This window comes from Eurosta solidaginis, chromosome 2 (assembly GCF_040869045.1).
Source record: "Eurosta solidaginis isolate ZX-2024a chromosome 2, ASM4086904v1, whole genome shotgun sequence".
NCBI lineage: Eukaryota > Metazoa > Arthropoda > Insecta > Diptera > Tephritidae > Eurosta > Eurosta solidaginis.
In genome coordinates, this window is record NC_090320.1 from 124,816,057 (window position 1) to 124,839,141 (window position 23,085).

General features: G+C 40.9%; 1 protein-coding gene across 7 annotated transcripts in view; it reads right to left on the reverse strand.

Moving 5' to 3' along the window:
• Cdk5alpha (Cdk5 activator-like protein) overlaps positions 1–22,585 on the reverse strand; it is a 700,666-nt gene extending 678,081 nt beyond the window's left edge. For 4 of the 7 annotated variants that reach the window (XM_067769661.1, XM_067769657.1, XM_067769662.1 and 1 more), the window contains exon 1: positions 22,368–22,551. In XM_067769661.1, coding sequence (XP_067625762.1) covers positions 22,368–22,417 — 50 coding nt within the window. In that variant the 5' untranslated portion in view covers positions 22,418–22,551. Of the gene's footprint in view, positions 1–22,311 lie in introns of all 7 variants that reach the window. The other 3 variants (XM_067769660.1, XM_067769658.1, XM_067769659.1) reach the window with 3 other exon arrangements.
• Between the last annotated feature and the right edge of the window lie 500 nt (positions 22,586–23,085).

The window sequence follows — 23,085 nt, forward strand, 5'->3', positions numbered from 1 at the left end:
ACGATAACTCGCATAATGTTGAACCGGGACTTGAGCAAGTCCCATGCCTCCTTATAATTGGCGTCACAGATTTTGAAACCGCTGACCAAATTCAACGCTTCTCCCTTTGAACAACCCCGTAAATAATGCATTTTCTGCCCGTCCGACAATGTAGCATTACCATCAACAAGTGAGCAAAAGGAATCATAAAAGCTGATCCACTCAGTTGAGTCGCCCGAAAAAGATGGTAACTCAACTTTTGGTAAACGAATGGAGGCAGAAACTGTTGTAGAATGGATTGCATTGTGACTTGGAGATTCTACACGACATTTGCGAACATGATTAAAATTAGCTAGGGCCGATGCGTACCAAATTTCGGCTTGAGTCCGTGTGCTCCCCTCAACGGCAGCGTTTTCTGTACCACATGAAGTGTCCACCTCATCTTGTGCAGCGTTGAATCGTGCCCAATGCTCATTCAAGAGTTGCAAATAACTTTCAACTTGATCGATGTCTACAGTTAATGCAACTTCCGTGTTTTTGGTCATATAATGTTTGATTGCATTGAGCGCGGAATCGCGGGTTTTTACAAAGGCGGACATACTTTTAGGTATTACTAATATTCGAAGAGGTGTATATGATTCTATTCGTAGAATGCCGATTTGTTACAAAAAAAAAGCGAAAATGTAACTTTTGTATCAAAATTGCATGGGGGTTGTAACGTAGCAAATGCTACGCCACAATATCTATTTCCCATTTAGCGCCCACCCCTAACATTATATTTTCCATTTACTGCCCACCCCTAGTATTGCATGTACCGACATACATATACATACATACTGGCCCAACAACCATCGCGCAAGCACAAGGCAAGCCAGCGATGGTGAACGCTCAATGCTTGGGAATTTTCGTTCGTGGCGCGCTGTGCGCGACAATGCGAGCATAATTCTCGATGTGTTCATAGTTACATATGAATATAATGAGTGGCCGGAATACACAAGGCACACTTCGCCGTAGGTAAGTGAAGTGCGTGTCGGCCGACATCGGCGGTCGACAACGGGTTCCTTTTGGTTTAGGAGGGTGCGTTACAAGGTCGGTTCCACCGATGGTACGCCCCCCTGCTTATCGGGCGCCCTGCCGGTTTACCCACATTTCCGGTGAGTAAGACGGGATTTACACCCCCTATTACTCACTGGAAAGGTAATGCACGAGCAGCCTTCTCGGGTAAGAAGGAAACCCGTCCCAACGCCAGTGGCGGGGCGTATTTCCCCACTACCCTGGCAGACTGCCCGAGCCAATATAAATACATTCCAGGGACTCCCTTTGGGTCGACGGGGGGTAAAGTTACAAGGTCGGTTCTGCCGATGGTACTTCCCCCCGGCCTATTGGGCAGCCCTAACACTTATTCCAGGGACTCCCTTTGGGTCTACGGGGGGTAAAGTTACAAGGTCGGTTCTGCCGATGGTACTCCCCCCATCCCCCCCCCCCCTCCCGGCCTATTGGGCAACCCTAATATTTTGTAATCATCTCCTCTGAGTAAGACGGGGCTCACCCCCCTATTATTCAGAGGAAGGGTAATGCACGAATATACGGCTCATGTAAGAGGGGAGCACGTCCCAACGCCTGCGGCGGGACAAACTCCCCTACTACCCTAGCCGAATACCCGAGCCAATATATTGTAGTTAGTTAAGCTAGCCTCGTACTAATAGACACTTCGCCGTAGGTACAACATCACCACGATCCCGATCCTCGGACATCCCATGCCGAAGTCTAGCCACCACCGTCGTCATATCTATTTGGTGAGAGCCACCGTCACTCAGTACTCTCTCTTCGGGCGTGATCCTAACTACCGCCGTCATTACTACCGCCGTCATTACTACCGCCGTTAGCACCCCTTAGCGAGAGCAACCGTCGTCTTCACCATCTCAGCCACCGCTTAGCTAGCACTCTATCTCCCTTTATCTGTGGAGAGCCGTCGTCCTTGGATTACACTATACTGTCAGCGACACTACCTAGTGAACATCTCTCTCTCTCTCTCCTGGATTCAAGGTTGTGGATATTTTAGCCTGAGAGCCGCGTGTGTGTGTGTTCGAAATAAAAACATTAATTTACTGTGCATTTATTTATTTATTTATTTATTTATTTATTTATTTACTTGTATGTCTATTATACAGCAGACACTTAAGAATATAGTACAACTAATGTAAATTAAGTATTACTTAAAAAATAGGTTTTTAGTTTGAACTGTATAACCGATTTGGTATACGTAAAATCTAAATCCAGAAAATTTGAGAAATAGTTGTAATCAGACATAATTCTATTCAAGGGAGCGTTAGCACCATAGATTGTTCTGTTAAGTCCAACACGAAAACCAACAAAATTTCGTAAATTTCTGCAGGGCACATTAAAGTTAACTAGCTGAAGTAAGGAAGGACAATCTATCCTGCCAGAAACAAGATCCATAATAAATGTAACCGATAATAGCGTTCTCCTATCGGATAACGATACCAAACTAATTAATCGACAACGAGCAACGTACGACGGAATCGGTTCAGTAAAGTTAATAGAGCGTAAAGCAAAACGAACAAAGCACTTTTGGACTTTCTCCAGACGATTTATGTGGACTGAATGGTATGGCCTCCAAATGACAGCTGCGTATTCCATTTTAGAACGGACAAAAGCCGAGTACAAAAGCTTATAGGTATATGGGTCTGAAAAATTAGAAGAGTGGCGTTTCACAAAGGCAAGTGTTCCAAAAGAATTTGTAATTATGTAGTTTAAATGAGTAGTAAAATTTAGTTTGCTATCAAAGTACACGCCAAGATCTTTAATTTCATTAACTTCAAGCTGAAGACCATTACGAAAGATTGGTAACTGTCGAGCGTGCTGCCATAAATCCATGCTGATTAGCGCAAATTATATGTTTCACATGAAAATAAAGTTTCTCTTTTACAATGCATTCAAATAGCTTGGCAACAGACGACAACTTGGATATAGGCCTATAATTTAAAATATCATTTTTATTTCCACCTTTAAAAATAGGGGTAATAGAAGTGCTTTTCCAATCATCAATGAAAACCCCTGAAGCTAGGAACAGATTAAAAATAAGCATGAGAGGTTTTACCATCGAGGTACAATTTTTCAAAAGTTTCATGGAAAGCCCGTCAACATCGGTATGCGAAGAGTCTTTGACACTCTTTAAACCTTCGATGACATCCACTTCAGATAATACCAAAGATCCAAAATCAATAGAAGAACACGGTTTATCGTTGAGGCTAACACGTAACGCATCTAGGTCGTTTACAGTCAAGTCCTCATCTGATACAAAGTTCGATGAAAAGAAGTTCGCAAATAGATTGGCAGCCTCACTGATCGATGAGGCTGAGACATTATTGTAGTACACTGTTTTGGGAATACTCGATACATTTTTTTCGATTTAACATAAGCCCAGAACTTTTAAGGATTATTCTTAATGTTTTTCTCAAAGTTATTAATATAATTGTCATATAAAAGTTTATTCAAATCATTAAATTTTTTATTGTAATAAGCATGCAACTCAAAAAAGTTGGCTCTTTTTGTGGCTTTGTACTTTTTGAAAAACTTATTTCTCAAATTTTTCAGATGCTTAAGCTCTGCCGAGTACCAAGGAAACTTATATAATTTACTCTTAATAGCAGGGATATATTTATGACACAAAGCTGCCAGAGAGCTCTTAAGGATACTGAAGCAGGTTGCAACTTCTTTATTTTTAAACGCGGAGTCCCAATCAATGTTGTTCAACTCTGCATCAAAAGCATTAAAATTGCAACAATCAAAATTAAATGACGGTTTGGTCATAGAGGTAGACGATTTGAAAAATTCTAAAAATTCAACTTCCAATAAGATCGGGATATGATGCAAATTAGCAGGTGATATACAAGTTGCAGCCTGCGATAACAAAAAATTCAATTCATTACTTATGAAAATCAAATCCAGAAAGCGATGCAGCTTATTACATAAATCATTAATTTGCGTTAAGCCGATACTTAAAAAGTTATCTATGACATAAGATTCAATAGCACTTGTAATATTTACAGCAGTTAAGTAGGAATTGTTATCAAGATAATTCCAGTTAACAGAGCTCAAATTGAAATCGCCAAGAAAGCATAATTGATTGTTACCAATGTCTTGATGAATTGAGAGAATGTTGTCAATATGCGATTTGTAGACACATTCATCACTCAATGGCGGAATATAAGAAACACAAATATAGAGGTAACCAGTGGAACCACACAAACGGACACAAAGTTGATCGAGGAGGGAGTCGTTATCACGCAATTCACAACATGACGCATGCAAATTGCACCGGGCTGCTATTAACACACCTCCACCTCTCTTGCAGCCAGTTTTAATAGGATCTCTGTCCTTACGAAAAACATCATAACAGCGTATGTCAAAAAATTCAGCATCGAAAAAATTTGAATTGAGCCATGTCTCAGTTAGAACCAACACATCATATTCTAAAAGAGAGCTTATCATGCATACATTACTTGTCTTACTTTTAAGACCAGAAGTGTTTTGGTAATAAATCTTAATTTTCTCATAAGCACTGCCTCGATCTATTATGTTCGAGGTGGTTGCTTCACTTCTCTTTGAAAAAAACGGAACGGACGAACAGACACATTCGCCGGCCAAATCTCTGGATTCATCTATTTTTTATATTCGGTTTCAACCACACCCAATTTGAAATTAACAAATCTAAGAGAATTTGTATCAATCTCTTTTTTTACCAGCTTATGGCAGCACAAATGTTGCTTACCAACGTGCGCATATTTTTCGACATGCTCCATAATATTCTCCGGCTGAACCGAAGGCTTAAATGAAGCTAAATGCAAATATTTAAAACGGGCAGCAACCAGCAAATCATCGCTCTCACCAGTTCCTACCAGTGGTTTTTCTTGCTGCCTCTGTTTCTTTTTATTTTTGCTCTTATTTTCCACTACCACCCAGGCATTATTATTATCCGAAACTGAATTAGTAAGAGATGGAGAGATCGTATTTTCTGCATTATCAAACCGCGATTTATGCACCGATTTGTTGGTAGGAGCATTAGCAAGCTCATTATTGTTTACACAAGCATTGAATTTAACTGTACTATCCATTGGCGCAGCAGAATGAAGCGAAGTAGAGGGCACAGCAGAAAACGAAAACACCTCAGCATTGTTGGTATTTGGCACACTAGGAGAACTAACAATTGCAGCAGAATTAATTGCAGAGTGTAAGCAACCAGAATTTAAGAGCTTTTGCTTCAGGTCTTTGACCTCGATCACCAAATCAGCAACAATGGAATGCAAATTGTTATTGACACATTTATCACAATTGAACACTATATTGTTGTTGCTTTTCATAAAATTTGTTATGTTGACATCAATGCTCTTGCATGAACTATGAACTACGGCCTTGCAAAGTGAGCAACTTAATGCATTATCTTTGGCAATAGATTTACCGCATAAATCACACCTCGTACGTAAGAGCGACATTGTAAAGAAAAATAAATAGCAATACAAACACGGAGCTAAAAAAAAAACACGTCCGTTCAGCTTGACTTCAACTGACTCTGGATTGACTTGAGCATACCTCAGCCTTTGACCAAATCCACCTCATAAATGGCGCCCCAGCAGGGACCCGTTTCCTCAGGCGACTGTGCCGAAACCAACGAGAGCACCAACACTGTAGGAACCGGTTCACCGAACACACAACCAACAATTGACACAAAGATAAGCGAAACCACCACCACCACGCTCAACGTCGACTCTCTAAGCTGGATTTACCTGCTGAAGAAGGAGAGGCTAATCGAAGAGTGCAAGCGCTACCGAATCTACACCGAAGGACATACCGTCGCCGAATTGCGTAACTCACTCAGCGCATACGTCCGAGACCAACGCAAGCGTAAGTCAACGGAAAATCTTTTGAGAGAGGTAGAGATGGAGATCGCCGCCGAAGAGGCCAGGCCAATCATATCTACGCAAAACACCATGCCGGCCGTCACAATCAAAGCAATATGCCCCCAGTGCGAGCAGAGCGGCATAAGTAACACGGAGGTCATGAATACGGTCCGCCGCTGGGATGTACATTACGCTGGAGGCGACACATTATCCGACTTCCTGGAAAGGATTGAGGAACTGGCAGAATGCTATCTGATTAAGCCAGATCAACCCCTCCCAACCCTTCCAGAGATACTGCGTGGCAAAGCCCTTCAATGGTTCCGCCTGCGAAAACAACAACTACACACATGGGCTGACTTCCGCTCCGAAGCAGGAAAATTCTTTTTGCCGCAGCGACATATTAGCCAGCTAGAGGACGCTATCCGCCAAAGAAAACAGACGAGCAGAGAAAAGGACAAGGACTATATCCTCGCCCTCCAGATGATGATTCTCCGCCACCCGACTTTGTGCAAAGAAGATCATCTAGAATGCATATACGACGGACTACGGGTGGAGTATCGACTTTTTGTGAAGCGTGGCGAGTTCCAAACGATAGAGCAGCTTATGGAGCTCACCGACGAGTACGAACTACTGCGGAGCGAAGAAGCCAAACAGAGCCGACTGTTAGCACATAGCTTAAGCACAGTAGTAATCGAGGAGCTGGAGGAGCAGAATGATCAAATAACGCACTCCCTGTCCACACTCACTGACCGCTACGATGCAAGAAACACCTACTGGCGATGCAAGAAACGCGGCCACCGCTGCTCCCATTGCACCAATAAAAGACGACTTTTTTGATCTAGATGCGGCCGAGACGGAACGCTCTCCAGGGATTGTACATGCTACGGAATGAACCGAAGTAATCCGATAACACGCGCACTATTATCATCCGTAGCCAAAGGGAAGGGGAACGACGGCCGTTTTTACATACAGGTGTCCATCGAAGGATTGATGTGCCGCGCCCTGATCGATACTGGGGCCACCGTGACATACATCAATGAAGCCGTGAAAAGGCATCTGGAACGACGAAAGATTCCACCGTTATCCAATCGTCGCAATGTGCAACTCGCCGACCAATCATGCATTGCGAGCACCCACTCCTACCCGGTCAAGGTCAAATACAATGGTCAAACAGCCAGTACGTTGGTATCTGTTATCCCTAATTTGGCCGGGAGTGTTATCCTGGGTATGGACTTTTTGGCAAAGCGCAACGTTACCGTCTCACTGGATGGAAAGCCCCTTACCACAGCCGGTACAACCAAAGCAAACGCACCCGTAACCCTGCATTATATAAGAGAAGCGGAACACCTCAACGAAGAGCGAAAGAGAGAACACCTAGAGCTCATAGAAACACATCAAAAAGCACCCACACACCTAAAAGAGCCAAACACTGCCGCAGAACACAACACAACACTCAAACAATGTTATAACCCGGCCATCCTCCTCAGCGATAATGGTGAGCAACTCGTCACTAACGCCCCGGCAACGATCCTGAGGGATCTTAACATCACCCACCGATTACCGTAGCGTATGCCTCCCACGAAAATCCTACCGAACGGGCTATCAAAACAAGGGTGGCACAACGTACGAAAGAAGACCATCGGAACTGGCTCCAAGAACTATCAGAATCAACACACATCAACCGCCGAAATAAATTTTAACCGCAACGTCGTCGGGCCGAGAGAAGCACGAACAAAAGATGCCCTGCCCGAAGAACCGCCCCCATTCGACGCAGTACCGTGGCCGCTAAATAAGCCACGAATACTGGACGTTAAGACATTCTAGGCCCGCCATTAATAGCCGGCCATCTAAACGCCATCATATGCGACAAACAAACCACTGGTGACACTATACCGTATGCACCAACCCGAGAGCCACACGATACTACTAATGGAAACCACGCCCCAGACTTCTTCGCCCGGACTATGGCTAAACCGTAAAAGGGTGTAACACGGCACGTAGGGTGGACGAAGATCACGCCATAATCAAGCTGAAAGAACACTCCAAGATGGTATGATTCGCTGGCTGAGGAGAAGCAAGATCCGACCTAGTTTGATAAGTTTTCTATACATGAAATGTAAATACCTTAATTTTGAAATGTAAATTTATATTTAATATATACCTTAACCTTGAAATGTAAATTTAAAATGAATTCTGTACTTGTAATGTAAATTTAAACACAAATGAAATGTATACATTATTGTTGAAAAAAAGAGGAAAAAAAAATCAATCATAATTATAAAAACATCAACGAACACATATACACACATGTCGGCCTAGCCATCGGATTCAACCGATGGTAAAACATACCTGGGCTCTGCCCATGGTAGTTCAGGCCTCCGCGCAAAAACCCTAGAATGCCACAACCTTTCGTCCGCCGAAGTAGGAGGGGGACTGTAACGTAGCAAATGCTACGCCAAAATATCTATTTCCCATTTAGCGCCCACCCCTAACATTATATTTTCCATTTACTGCCCACCCCTAGTATTGTACGTACCGACATACATATACATACATACTGGCCCAACAACCATCGCGCAAGCATAAGGCAAGCCAGCGATGGTGAACGCACAATGCTTGGGAATTCTCGTTCGTGTCGCGCTGTGCGCGACAATGCAAGCATAATTCTCAATGTGTTCATAGTTACATATGAATATAATGAGTGGCCGGAATACACAAGGCACACTTCCCCGTAGATAAGTGAAGTGCCATCGGCGGTCGACAAGGGGTGCCCTTTGGGTTAGGAAGGTGCGTTACAAGGTCGGTTCCACCGATGGTACGCCCCCCTGCTTATCGGGCGCCCTGCCGGTTTACCCACATTTCCGGTGAGTAAGACGGAATTTACACCCCCTATTACTCACTGGAAAGGTAATGCACTAGCAGCCTTCTCGTGTAGGAAGGAAACTCGTCCCAACGCCAGTGGCGGGGCGGATTTCCTCACAACCCTGGCAGACTGCCCGAGCCAATATAAATACATTCCAGGGACTCCCTTTGGGTCGACGGGGGGTAAAGTTACAAGGTCGGTTCTGCCGATGGTTCTTCCCCCCCCCCCCCCCGGCCTATTGGGCAGCCCTAACACTTATTCCAGGGACTCCCTTTGGGTCGACGGGGGGTAAAGTTACAAGGTCTGTTCTGCCGATGGTACCTCCCCCCCCCCCCCGGCCTATTGGGCAACCCTAATATTTTGTAATCATCTCCTCTGAGTAAGACGGGACTCATTTACTGTGTATTTATTTAGGTGGGGGAAGTGGGACCTCCATCCGACTCTGGATTGACTTGAGCATACCTCAGCCTTTGACCAAACCCACCTCATAGGGTATAAACGTATAAGCGGAGTCTGCTGTTTAGTATTGAATGCTCGCTTAGAGGGCAATTAAAAGTCGTATGAGTTGAACTCGTACGAAACGAAAGGAATTTGCAATCCTTGTTAATATGTATATTTGTATGTGTGTAGAGGGCAAACGAAAGTCGCTTGGTACTTTTGGTACTTCCAATTGTAGTGTTTCGTCAAGATTATTGAATATATAAGCTATGTATATATGTATATAATATTTTCAGAATACTTGCGGTTTTTTAATTTATGCGGTGAAATGCTTTTCCTGGTGGATAATTCAGCGCGAATGACCAAAAAATGTTGTGGCGGATTACTTCGCTTGTGCGGTGCGGTAGCCAAAGGAAACTCAATAGGAGCTTAGTTCACTTTCATTTAATTAGAAGAATTAAGATCACTTTCAATAATACACTTTGAGTTTATTATAATATTAAAATCATTGGGCAAGTACAAGCACGGCGGTCGTGTCAGCAGCAAGATATATATTTTTTAGTTATGAAAAAACAAAAAAGTAAGTAAGCAAACGTCAAATGCAAAGCAGTGAGAAAAAAAACCCCACCTTATCGACGTATATGATACACTACCATATCGACACCTAGTTACCCCATTAACATTACGAAGATTATTAAGACAACTTTAAGATCCAACAATATATATGTAATATTTCGCAAGGAAAGTTTGGCATTGGTGTGGGTTGCATGTGTGGCTTTGCTGGGTACCTGTCATATTTATTTAATTTGCAGACGTCGCGCTGAGCAACGTATTCCCTAATCTGCCAAGCCATAGCCGGAAAATAATATCTTTCAAGGATTAGCCCCATATTTTCCTTACAATTCCTGTGTGCTCGACGGTGCTCCTGTTCAATGATGTTAAACATTCTGTCTGCTACTGTGACGTCTTCGACAACTCGCTGTGTGATCCTAATCCTATACCTATGGAAGTTGTTAATATAAACGTTCTGCAATAAGTAGAGGAATTCTTCAGGGATTTTTATTCCCTTTATAACATTGGGAATGAGGCATTCTTTTAAAGTGGAGATTAGGTTATCAGTTTCAATATTAGGAAGGGATATATAATGCCTGCGGTAGCCATGATGAGGTTCTTCATGGCATCTAGACTCTCGATCTACCCTAATTATGATTTGATTGCGGAAAACGATTATGGTAACTTCCACAAAAGGATAAGGTCATAATTTTCCTGTTCAGCGGAATGCATTGTTCCTTCGGAGGGTGGACTTCGACTTCAGCTTCACTATCGGCAGGTTGAGGTATGACGGAATCTGTTAGAGCATTAAACTCCGTTTTAAGTCTGGAAAGAGCATCAGCAACCACATTGGCCTTTCTTGGTTGTTGATTATTTCGAATTATATTCCCCTATTCTGGTTTTCCAGCGTTTTAATTTGGCATTGTAGGGCCCACACAATGGCAAGCATCTCCTTTTTGTTTGTGGCGAAGTTTTCTTCTGACTTACTTAATGACTTGGAAATATAAGAAATTGGTTTATCCTTACCTATGTCCCCCTGCAATAACACCGCACCGATGCATAGTTTCATGCATCGGTGGTCATATTGAAATGTTTTCCGAAGTCTGGGAAGGCGAGAATATCGGCGGATATGATCATCTGTTTTATATCATCGAAAGCTTGAAGCGCATCCTTATCAATGTTTATTTGCACCTTTTTTGATACTCCGGCTTTCACCTGAGCATTCTTCCCCCGCGTGATGTTCGTTAAATGCTTAGCTATCTTTGCGTAATCGCGTATAAACTTTCGGTAATATGACGCCATTCCCAATAAACTTTTGAGGTTCTTTAAGTTAGTTGGCGGCAAAATTGAATTCATTGCTTCGACCTTTTTCGGGTTAGGACAAGCTCCCAAAAACTCGACTTCGGTCTGAAGGAAACATGTCTTCTCGGAGTTTACCTTTAAATTGGCTTCCAGCAATGTGGAGAATACCTTCTCAGCGTTTTTAAGATGATCATCTGCATCCTTGCCAAAGACAATGATGTCGTCGATGTAAACGTAGCAAATTTTTCCAATGTACTGATTGAGTACATCGTTAATAATACGTTGGAAAATGGCAGGTGCGTTTCTTAGACCAAAAGCCAATCTCAGGAAATCATATTTTCGTTCTTTGTGGAAAAAGCTGTTTTGCTATTTGGTGGAACCAAGAAGTCAGGTCGATGGCTGTATAGTATCTAGATTCACCTAAACTGCATAAAGTTGCGTTAATATCAGGAATAGAATAGATATCGGGAATGGTTGCGGCTTTTAGTCTTTTGTAACCAATAACCATACGGTATTATTTCTCACCGTTTGGCTAGGGTTTTTCGGTACTACCCAGATCGGGGAGTTATATGGGCTCCTTCATATTCGGATCACGCCTTCCTCTAATAACTCGTTGATTTGCCTTTCAACCCCTCTTCTCATGCAGGATGGGTATGGATAGGTTTTGCTATAAATCGGATCAGGTGTGGATGTCTTGATTTTTGCACGGACACTGGTGTCTATTAGAAAGGTCCCCAAATTTCCCTACAAAATGGCTGACTTTTTGTTCGGTATTGCGCGGGAGGTTTTTGCCAAGAGTGTAGTTCCATTGACAAGATATACGCGACCTTAAGGGGATTTTAAATTCATTAATTTCCAAAATATTATTTTTCCTATCGACAATGGCTCCGACATCTTTTAAAGTATCGTCACCTGTTATCCCGTCAAAAGAGCTTATTCCCGGAAGCACAAAAAACGTTATTCCCTCTCGCAGATCAATATCTTTAAATAAATTCAGGTACATTTTTCTTTAATAGGAATATTACCGCCCGCTGAGCACACGGTAAAGGATTTGTCGACTGGGTTGCGTTGTTTCACTACTGTTGGCTTAATGAAGTTATTGTTTGCACCCTTGTCTACCAGGAAATCTAACTTGCGGCCATCAGGGAGCACGTACTCTATGTATGGTACGCTAGATGGCCGTTGGAAAAAAAAATTCTCCTCATTGGAAGTTTCCATGTATTCGTTGGTGTTCTCGTTGGCTTCTTCGTTGGTGAACCCTGTCGTAACGTTGAACACCTTTTGCTATTTCCTGGGAAGGTTCTCTGACCGGACACTTCTATTGAATGCGTTTGGTCTGTTCATGTAGTTAACCTTCCGAGACGTTGTAGTTATCGACTAGGGAACTCTGCTTAAAGTTTCGGCGATATACCACTTGTCCGATTTTAAACGTAACATCCCTACTGCTGGTGTCATATACTTTTTTACTTCTTTCATGGGCCAAATTCAGCTCTTTCATAATCTTATTTCTTATCATCTGCATTTTATGGCTTTGCGCTCCTATCTCGCATTCAACGTCTTTCACTGCCGCCAGCTTTCGGTATAGCTCGTATGATGCAGCATGCTGTATCATAGGCATACGGAAAGTGGCATAATATGGAGACATGTTGATGGCTGAGTGTGCAATGCTGCGGAGGGCAAATGCGGCATCGCTGACGCATTTGTCCCAGTTTTTCTGGTTATCCTTTATAAAGGATCTAATGATCTGCAGAACAGATCTATTTACCCTCTCCGCAGCGTTACCCTGTGGCGAATAAAATGCAGTTTTTATGTGCTTGGTGCCGTATTTTTCCAGAAAGTGGTTGAAAACTTCCGACACAAACTGCTTTCCATTGTCTGAGTGGACATAATCAGGCACACCAAACACATGGAAGACATCCCTCTCCAAGAACTTGACGATTTCGGCTGAAGTTGCCCTTCTCATCGGTTTTAAAAACACAAACTTCGAGAAATGATCTAAACAAACAAAGACATACACATGACCCTCACTAGTATGTGGATAAGGACCCATAAAATCAATAAAAAGACGCTGGAAAGGTCGCTCTGTGAGCTTTTGCTTTCCCATTATGGGTTGTTTAAACACATTTTGAGTTTTGTTTGTTTTGCAAGTTTCGCAATTTTTTATATGAGCGCATACATCTGTGACCATTCCTGGCCAGTAATATTTCTGACGTACTCGGGATAGAGTTTTGTGGATACCACCATGACCAGCGAACGGTGAGCTATGAGACTACTCTACCAGCCCCGGTCGCAGCCCCGACGGAACCCAGAGCTTCCAGGTCTGGTCCGCTAGAAGATCGTCCCCCTGTCGAATTGCGTCCGTTTATAAACGTAACCGTCCGATATGCATACGTCTGTTAATTTGTGTTTGTTCTCGGTCACCGTCTTTTTCAACTCCGTATACTCCTCCGACTCGAAGCACGATGACTTGAGACATACGTCTATGGCTCGGTCATTCGTCTGTATTTCGTCCATGTACATTCGTGAGAGTGTGTCAGGAACCACGTTTTGCGCACCTTTTCGATGTTGGATATCGAAATCATAACCCTGGAGTTTCAAACTCCACCTTGCCAACCTCCCAGGAAGATTTTTCTGATTCATGAGCCATTTGAGGCTGGCATGATCAGTTATGATGGTGAACGGGGTTCCTTCCAAATAAGGTCGGAATCTTTTAACACTCACGATCGCAGCATAGCATTCTAGTTCTGTTATGCTGTAGTTTTTCTGCGCTTTATTTAGTTTTGCCGAAACGTAGGCAATAAGTCTTTCGTTCTGGTCATCGTCCAGCTGAAACAAAACCCCTCCCACTCCGTCAGTTGATGCATCACATTGAATATAAAATTTTCTGTTGAAATCAGGGTGCATAACCACTTGTGCAGAAATCAACCTTTGATTTAAAATTTCAAAAGATTTCATCGCTTCGTCAGTCATAGTGAATTCTTAATTTTGTCTTTCTTGAGGCAGTCGTGCAGCGGAGCTGCAATAGTCGCATAGTCCTGTGTGAGACTTCGGTACCAGCCCGACATACCCAGGAACCGTCGTAGTTGCTTCTGGGTTTTCGGTACTGGAAAGTCCTTCACAGGCACCACTTAATTGGCATCTGTCCTAATGCATCCATCCCCGACTACGTGCCCTAATATCGAACTTCTTTGAAACAGAACTTGCTCTTTTCTACATTTATAGTTAACTTAGCCTCAAGAAAACACCGAGCGACCTTTTCCAACAAACACATATGAGACTCGAAATCTACCGAACACACTAACAAATCATCAAGATAAACAAAAACACATTCACGTAAAGCGGCCGGAATGACCTTGTCCATGAGACGACACATTCGTTGTGCTGCATTGCACAACCCGAAAGGCATAACCGTGAATTGGTATAGGGGTCGGTCCTTGAGGTCAATTGCAGAGATATATCTCGTGTTTTGTAGCCGGCTGAGTATTCCGTCTATGTGGGGTAACGGATATGCGTCTTTAACTGTTCTCTCATTCACCTTACGAACGTCCAAGCATAGGCGATTCTTTGTTCCTTTAATGACCAAGGAGACCGGTGAATTCCAGCTGCTGTTGGACTCCTCTATTACTCCCATGCCGAACACCTTGTCCAACTCTGCATATATTAATTTTTGTATGCTGGTGATATTGGATAGTGGCGATGCTTGACTGGCAGATTCTCGTCCACCACCTCGATGACGTGTTCCTCTTTGTCTGTCCGGCCTAACCCCAGTACCGCGAAGGACGGGAATTGGGCCTTCACACGCTCCAACATATTATGCTGTTCCGTCGTTAAAACGTGTTGCACGGCATCGAAAGACAAGTCACCCTCGGCGGGTACAAGCTCCGCCACTCTGGCAACATTTGGACACACATTCCCATTCATACCTTTACTCATAACACTCATACCAAAGGCCTGCCAAAAGTCTATCCCAAAATATACTTCCTGTTGCAGATCAGGAACTATCAAAAATTCCAATTCTCTGGTCCTATTATCCCACACGACTGGTAACTTTATGACCCCTACCACGGCGGTTTCCTCCCCGTTCGCGGTTCGGATATTTTGGCCTTGATTGGCACAATCAAGGCCTCTTTACCCCTTAGGAGTGCCGCTGAGCCTTTTCCTAAGCAGCTGGCACTCGCCCCGGAATCCAAGAAAGCCAATACTTCCTGACGTCCTACACTCGTTTTGGCAAAAAATCTATTGTCACCTTTTACAGTGACAATTGTCGCAACAATTTTGCTGCGCAACCTCTTGAAACATCTCCTTTTCTCCCTCATCTTATGAATCTTCTCAAAATTTCTCTTTTTCCTATTAGTACTTATGGTTTCACAAAATATCCTTCTTCCTGCTTCTTCATAATCTAGCTTTCTTTGGTGCAAACTATCTACTTCGCGTTTTTCCATGGTCCCTTGTGCTTTCCTAACCTCCACTCTCTTTTCTATTTCTTCTCTTTTCAGAATTCTTATTTCAGGGCTGCCGGGTTGCCAAACTCCTGGCTGGAGTCCCCGGTCAACTCCGGCAGCCTCGGGTTTCCCTGTTTGGGTTTAAAAACACAGAAGGACGCATCACTACCACAAGCAAAACAGACCATATTATGGAACGAGGACGAACATTTATTTGGTTTTTGTGCTTCTGCCGGGTTTTTCACAAAGTGATCCACCGGCATACCACACGAAAAACACAACATCAAGTGGAAGGGAGAAGCACAAAAGGAATTCACAGTCCACTTAGACTCAGGACTAACAGTAGGACGAACAATATTGGGATTGGCTGTGGTTTGGTGTTGGGGTAAGGATTGTGATTGGTGTTGGGGTACGGATTGGGATTGGTGTTGGGGTGGGCGCTGAGGTTTCCTATCAAAAGCTTCGACTTTTGTTTCCCCTAACAGACTATGAAAGTCCGTGAAGAGCTGGAAATAGGAAATATTATGCTGCTCGCGCATCCTCTCCACCCGAAAGATGAAGCTTTCGACGCTTATACCTTTACTGGTCCCATAGAATTTGATGTGCCACTTTTCAAGGTCAAGCTTCTTCCACCTGGGAGGATCGCTGGCATCTCGCCCGGTACTGTAACTGACAGTTGGCTCATTGACGCGCTCTGCGTTTTCCCCCTCCGGCTCTGAGGCTCGGGCGTAGATGACAAGGCGGACCGATGTACAGGCGCTTGCGCAGATGTTTCCATGTCTGCTACGCGGCCACCAAGTTTATCGACACTGGTCTTAATGCTCATCACCTCATTTGCCATTTGCGCCACCAAGTCGTGTTGTTGCGCCATCATTCGGCTAAGCTGTTCGACATTATTTGCATTTTGGGCGGTGTGGCTTTGAGGAGCATTAAGGCTAGTGCCGAAATTCGTTGATGGTGCATTCTGCGCCGGAGTCTCACTCCCCTGGGCACCTACGTTTTCCCTATCGACCATTTGGCACACCAAATCGATTTTTTGGGAGAAGTTTAGGCTATTATTTAACTCGTTGAATGACACACCATTCGCGACAGAGACCCTCAGCGGGCGATCAGGGCCAAAAGATCCAAAAATCCGCGACGCGCACCTATTAAAATAGTCCGTAGGGACAAAGTCAACGGGCCTCAGTATACCTGTGTCGATTTGGTTAAAAACCGAACCAGCTATTTGGTTTTCTAACGCGCGGGTTCGGCTCCTGGTTACCCGTCTATTGGGGTCGAGTATACCCAATCCCCCAAAACCCCATTCTCGGCCTCTTTCTCCTTCTCCGACATTCACTGTCGGTACTCAGAAAAATTTAATTGAACAAAAAATATATTTTTCGCACACCCTAATGTACCCCGGGTTACTATCTCAGAAAAAGGGATATCCACCGACGTTAAACTCAGATGGAAAAAAAGGAAAATTAAAAAATGTGACCCAAAGAATTAATTTCAATAAGAACAATCTGTGTATATTTGCAGATCGAAATAGGCTTAAGTAAATATAAAACAACCAGGTAATGTGATTAAAAAAAAAAGATAAATAATATAAAGATACCAAAAAAATTCAGTTTATATGTATAAAAGTAATATGTTAGTGTGTATGTGTATGTAATTCAATTAGGGCATGTGTATAAAAGGATTAAATTTTATGCCTTATATGTCCAGTAGGCAGACCTATAAAAATTAACCCAAAGCCGAAAAAAATAACCGGGGGTATATGTAGTTGAAACAAAAAATATTCAAATTCAAGTTGGTAAACTACGATATAAAGGTATGAAGGAAACAAATAAAAAAATATAGATAGGGAAAATGCTTCCGAGTCCAAGAACAAAAAAACAAAAACAAAGGTACTACTCTAACCCTTCTGTGAACCCAAAATAATTAAAATCTTAAAATTAAATAAAAATAAAAAAAGTTTGTTATTATCCAGGTACTTTGTTAGTGGTTGTATTTGTAGTGGATTACTCAAACCCAATAACATAAAAGGAAAGTGATACTAAACACACGGATTAAGAGAAAATAGGTATTGCTTCCACTGCTCTATCCGACCAAAGTAAAATACAAATTTTCAAAATAAGTAAGAAAAGTGATAAACTGTATCCAAACACTAGGGTTGATTGTGTTATAAAAAAATAATAAAAACCAAAATATCAAAAAAAAAAAAGATATCGATCAAATCAAATCGGGTTAAAAGAAAATAAAAAAAAATAAGGAAATAAGCTTATGTCCATATATGTAACAAAAAAAAAAAAATAAAAATATTAAAATGATTAAAACGAAAATTAGATTCGAATATGTTTGCGTGAATATATGTATAGGTATGTAAAACAGAATTTCAATTCAAGTTGTTTGAGTGATGAAACAAAAATTGAGAAAAAGGTATCAAAAAAAACTAGTAATAGATAAAAAATGCAACAACAAGAGTACTATTCAAACAATATGGTAGTACTTTAGGAGATTTCAAAATACTAATAATTTCGAAATAAAAAAAGTTTTGACTTAAAATCCAAAACTTCCTAACACCCAATATGAAAAATCAACTTCTGTCCAAAAAAAATAGGAAAATTTATGTTTGCTTTGGTGATTCTGGTGCTGCCTTGGCGAAGGTTCGGTGAAGGCGTGGAAGTGTGACACTTCACGTTCAAGAACTTATTCCTAAGTGCGGATGCCACACCTCCTACTCCTAAATATCGTGGCCGCGACTGTAAACATCACTTACCGGCAGTGCTGGACTCCCGGTATGGTAGCTTGAACAGCTCGCCACGATCTCCTACCTAAGTCCGTCGCTAGCTAAGTGTCATGCCAGTTACCACTTTGTCGAGCTGTTGAAGTTCAACAAAGGAACCCTGACATGGACACTCAGCTAATCCCTATCCTCTGGTCATGATGACACTTGTCGATCAAGTGAACCCAAACGGCGTTGCCATCATGACTGTCCCTGTTCTGTCAAAAGACGGAAATAAGGATTGGGTTTGAAAGGAACATAGGATAAAAAAAAACAAGGAAATCTGGAATAAAAGTGGGAAAATTAAGGAATAGTGAAAAATAGAGTTAGTTGAAAAATGTAGGAGCTAAAAGGAGGATCGGGCTATTAGCGTTGGGCGCCATTGTTACGTGGCTGACTATTTGGGTGGTGAGGAGCGGCGGCAAGCAGGTATGCTTGCGGGCCTAGGCTAGCTCGTCGTCTTGGGCGGGGTATTGCACCACCGACCTCAACCGCAGCCACATGAACAAGAAGGGTTCATACCTGCATATGTGTTGGAAAGAAAAGCTGAAACAGATAGAAATAGACGTGAGGGACAACGTTATAGAGGGGAAAGCATAAGGGGAGAAAAAGTGAAGGCCTGTCCTGTCAGGTGGAGTCTACCCTCCCTCTTCAGCACAACTTGCGCTGAACCATGGGCGCTGTGCTGACTCCTATTTCCTTACAGCGCCCCCAAGCCTGACACCAGCCTGTCCGTTTGTCACTCGGTCATATTTCCCTATAACTCACCTTCACCTAACTTTGCCATGCGCAAGCGCAGCACCAACACCAAACCTAAAACTTTAGCCCTGCATTATTAAAAAAACTATGTTTTCATCCATACATTCCTTATAATTTATTAACCATTCAGATATTTCCGAACCTCTACTCAGCTATGTTTAAGACAATCGGTACAGAGAACGAAAAGAAAAATGTATAGATAAACTACGACTCCAAGAAAATTTACATAACCTAGGTTTAATTTTTCAGCAATTCACCCTAATACTAATGCACCTATTCTTAATATCGATTGGTTTAAATAAAAAAAATCACAGAGAATCCAAAAACTTTGTCTAAGTTAACTTATAACTAGAAGTAGTTCAAGTTCAAATTCAATTATAAATTAGATATAGAAGCTGATATGAAATCCTATAATTGCTTAAAAGTAAAAATCCCACTTGATTTCTGACCTCACGGGAATTACAGAAAAAAAAATGTAGTAAGTGCCAAAACAAAAAAAAAACAATTATTAAATTAAAGAAAATTTAGATGAACCGCATGGGTTCTTACACGAGTGTGTGGGTGGAAGTATGGTGAAAAAAAAAACAATAATAAAATGAAAGAAAGAAAAAAAACGAAAGTTTGCTAAAAACAATGCAAGTGCAAGAATTCTTCCAACTGTAATCAAAGCAAAACTTGTGAAAAATAGAAAAATTAACGACAAAAAAAACTTGTCCATCCGTTTACAAATTTACTTATATCCCCTCTAGGAGTGACCGGCACAACTCCTCTAAACCCGCCACGCGGTCATATTAATCCCTAATTTATTAGAAACAGAACTCCCCTGCCTAACTTGGCGTCGTCCAGGCCTTTATGTTAAGGGCGGCAAAAAAGTGTATGGATAGCAGAGTTCCTCCAAAAGCCGGTGTTTAACATTGAAGAGGTGAATACAGGATGTAATGGAATGAATCTCTCCAGATTATATAGTTTACATCCAGATGTTGTGCGTTGTCTATATCATTTTCATACTGATTGTAATGTGAAAATCAATCAACGACAAATTCGTTGTGCTTTAAAATCAGCATATATTTTGTTCAAATACATATCGGGTAGTAATTTTAATTTATAATGAAATAAAATAGAATTAGAAACCTTAACTTTAGTGTTTTTATTTTAAAAAGGCGAGAATTAGAAGAAGAAGAAGAAAAGTAAGTATATAAATACAGAATCGAAAGTTTTGCCAAGCCACCAAATCTATTTGATGTAAGTTGACCGCCCGCTTTTCAAAAAGGAATAAAAAATATTCTCCTAAAATTTAACACCAACTCAATCTCAACTGTACCCGAAAGGGCTAAAGGGAATAAATTTTTCACAAATGTAGACAAAAGAGATCAATCGGAGACCAATCTTTTTAGGGATAAATCGCATAATTTTTTGCAGGGCTTATATACAAGTGGGTGTGACTTTAGTTCGATTTTAAAATTTTTCTGTCGGCATGTACAAATACAAATATGAAGTTCGCTTACCAATTTGCAAAAGCATAGCTCACAGGATGTACGCGTTATCGCACTTGAAAATCCAAAAAATCTTATCTGGAAAGTAGGCGGTGCCACATCCATTGTCCAAAAAAATAATGTGGATCAACTGCATGCAATGTCAGTAATTTACATGCCAAATTTGAATAACGTCGCTTCTTTAGATACTCAAATATCGCATGTTCTGTGCGGAAATTTCTATATACAGAAAGAGCCGTGGCTACTGACCGATTACGCCCATTTTTTTTAGAAAGCTTTCCCATCATAGCAGAATGTGGTGTACCAATTTTCACTCTAATAGTTGTATTGGAACAAAATGTATTGCAAAAATCCACTGCAAGTTCACTATTTATACTACGAGATTTCCGATATAGTTTGTTTATGATAAATTTCTATTATTATTAACATAAATTTTCAAAAGTCCATAAGGTTTTAAATTTTAGGAATCCAGGAGAATCGACTTGTATCAAATTTTTTTAATTCGGATAAGCCGTTTCTTTGTTATAAAGCCGAACTTTTATTTTGGCCTTAAAAAATAAAAGTCCGGATTTCACTTTTATTTACGGACTTTTATTTTTATATTTTAACTAGTTCTTTCCGACTCAGGTAATAAAAATCCTAAAATAATTTTTATCTTGATCCAAATATATTAAAAGTCCAAAATAAATAGTTTTCCAAGGAATTATATTATAAAAGGAATAACTTTGGTGAAATAGGCTGTGCAAAATCCGTTGCTATGTTGAGCTGGCATTTGAAGCGCCTGTTTTTTTTTATTTACTCTTGGACGGTTAGAAAGAGTTTAATTTCACAATTGGATTCGTATACCCCTTTCGACGATATCGCACCAATTTTCTACATAAACAAAGGAATAAACGGCCTAGACCATCTTACATGAATAGAAGATATAGTAAAACGTCGCCGCCGCGCCGATATTAATGACCTTGCGGCGCCGTATATCTCTACTATATACATAGCTCGAAATCGGTTTTAGGATATATCACAACCATGTATAACTCATTGAAATCTATGATCAAATAGATAAGTTACAAAGAAAAACTAATTTCGCAGGGTGCTTAAATATTATTTTTTTTTCAATTTTGGCAGATTGCCAACTTTTTTAGTGATATGCTCCAATTTATATTTATTGTACTTATTGGTGCACACTTCCACCTTTTTAAGTGCCACACTCTAATGTACATTTATTCTACATTTCATAGAAAATGTTTACATAAACTTTTAGGTTTTAGAAGCATTTGCTGGTGTAATTATGATGAAAACATGCTAGTATTATAATTTGTATATGTTTATGAAATCGGCAAATTTATTAAGCTTATTTATGGAAATGTATTATTGGGAAAGGCAATATATCTTCTTGCGTTGTTTAAGAGGGAGGAATTTTAACAGAAAAGTTGAAGGCGCTGTCATAAAGTTTTTTTTTTTTTATGAATGTGCATAGATAAATTAAGTTTAATTCTACACATCGTCTGACAGTGTTACCCTGCCGAATTCGGTTTATGATATAAAAATGGTTTGTTGGTGAAGTTTGATGGATCTGAAATATTACATTCCGAGGTTATGTGAAAAGTAAGTTAACTTTGCATAAATCAAAAAAAATCAAAGAGGGGATTTCCTGTCATTTAAACTTTTCCTTTGTATGAGTAAGCGGGCTTACAACAAGCAAAAGGTATGTAGATAAATTACAAAATTTTCGAAGGGCATTATGTGGAGTATGCATGTATTTGCAATAGGAATATCTCTATTCTCAGGTTGTTACCTCAATTTTAGATACTAGTGAATAGTTACTTATAAGTGAATTGATTTTATACACACCGCACAGAAATTTTACGTGCACTTAAACCAAAAAACTTTCCAAACGACATATCCTACCGTTGTATATGCATTTATTATATACCTAATAAAAGAATATATTATTTAGTCTAATGTTCTTATTTGAGTAGAGTAAATCTTCTACGTGCACGATGTATACTCTTTTAAAATGTTTTTATTTCCTCAGTATTTGATGTTTAATGCGCAGACGCTTAGAACGGACGAAAACACATATCATGATGTATACATAAAGTAACATAATTAGAGCATGCTCAGTCCAAAAAAGTTAAAATTTCCAACCTAGTCTCATATCTGAAAACGGATATTATATGGTCTGAAGTGACATAACCAGATGACGTAAGTTCTCAATTGTCTTTGTTCTGTCATTACGCTGTCATAGGCAATTTTTCCACGGAAGAGTGTTTATTTTCTATCATTCAGGTGTGAAATAAGCAAATTTCAGTATTTTTTTATTAGTATCAGGTCATTAACGACGAGGTTGGAGAGGACAAAATAATTTTTAGGACGGCCTTCGTATAGTTTCTCGAACAACGAGGGAATAAGATATTTCCTAAAATTAATGGTAGTAAACTGATTTTTTCAAACAAAAATAAAAAGTAAGCAACTACAAAAAAAAATAGGTACATCAACTATAATAGTAAAATATTACTTGCAAATATTTCGTGTTGATAAATATTGTCACCTTAGGGTACGGACGCGA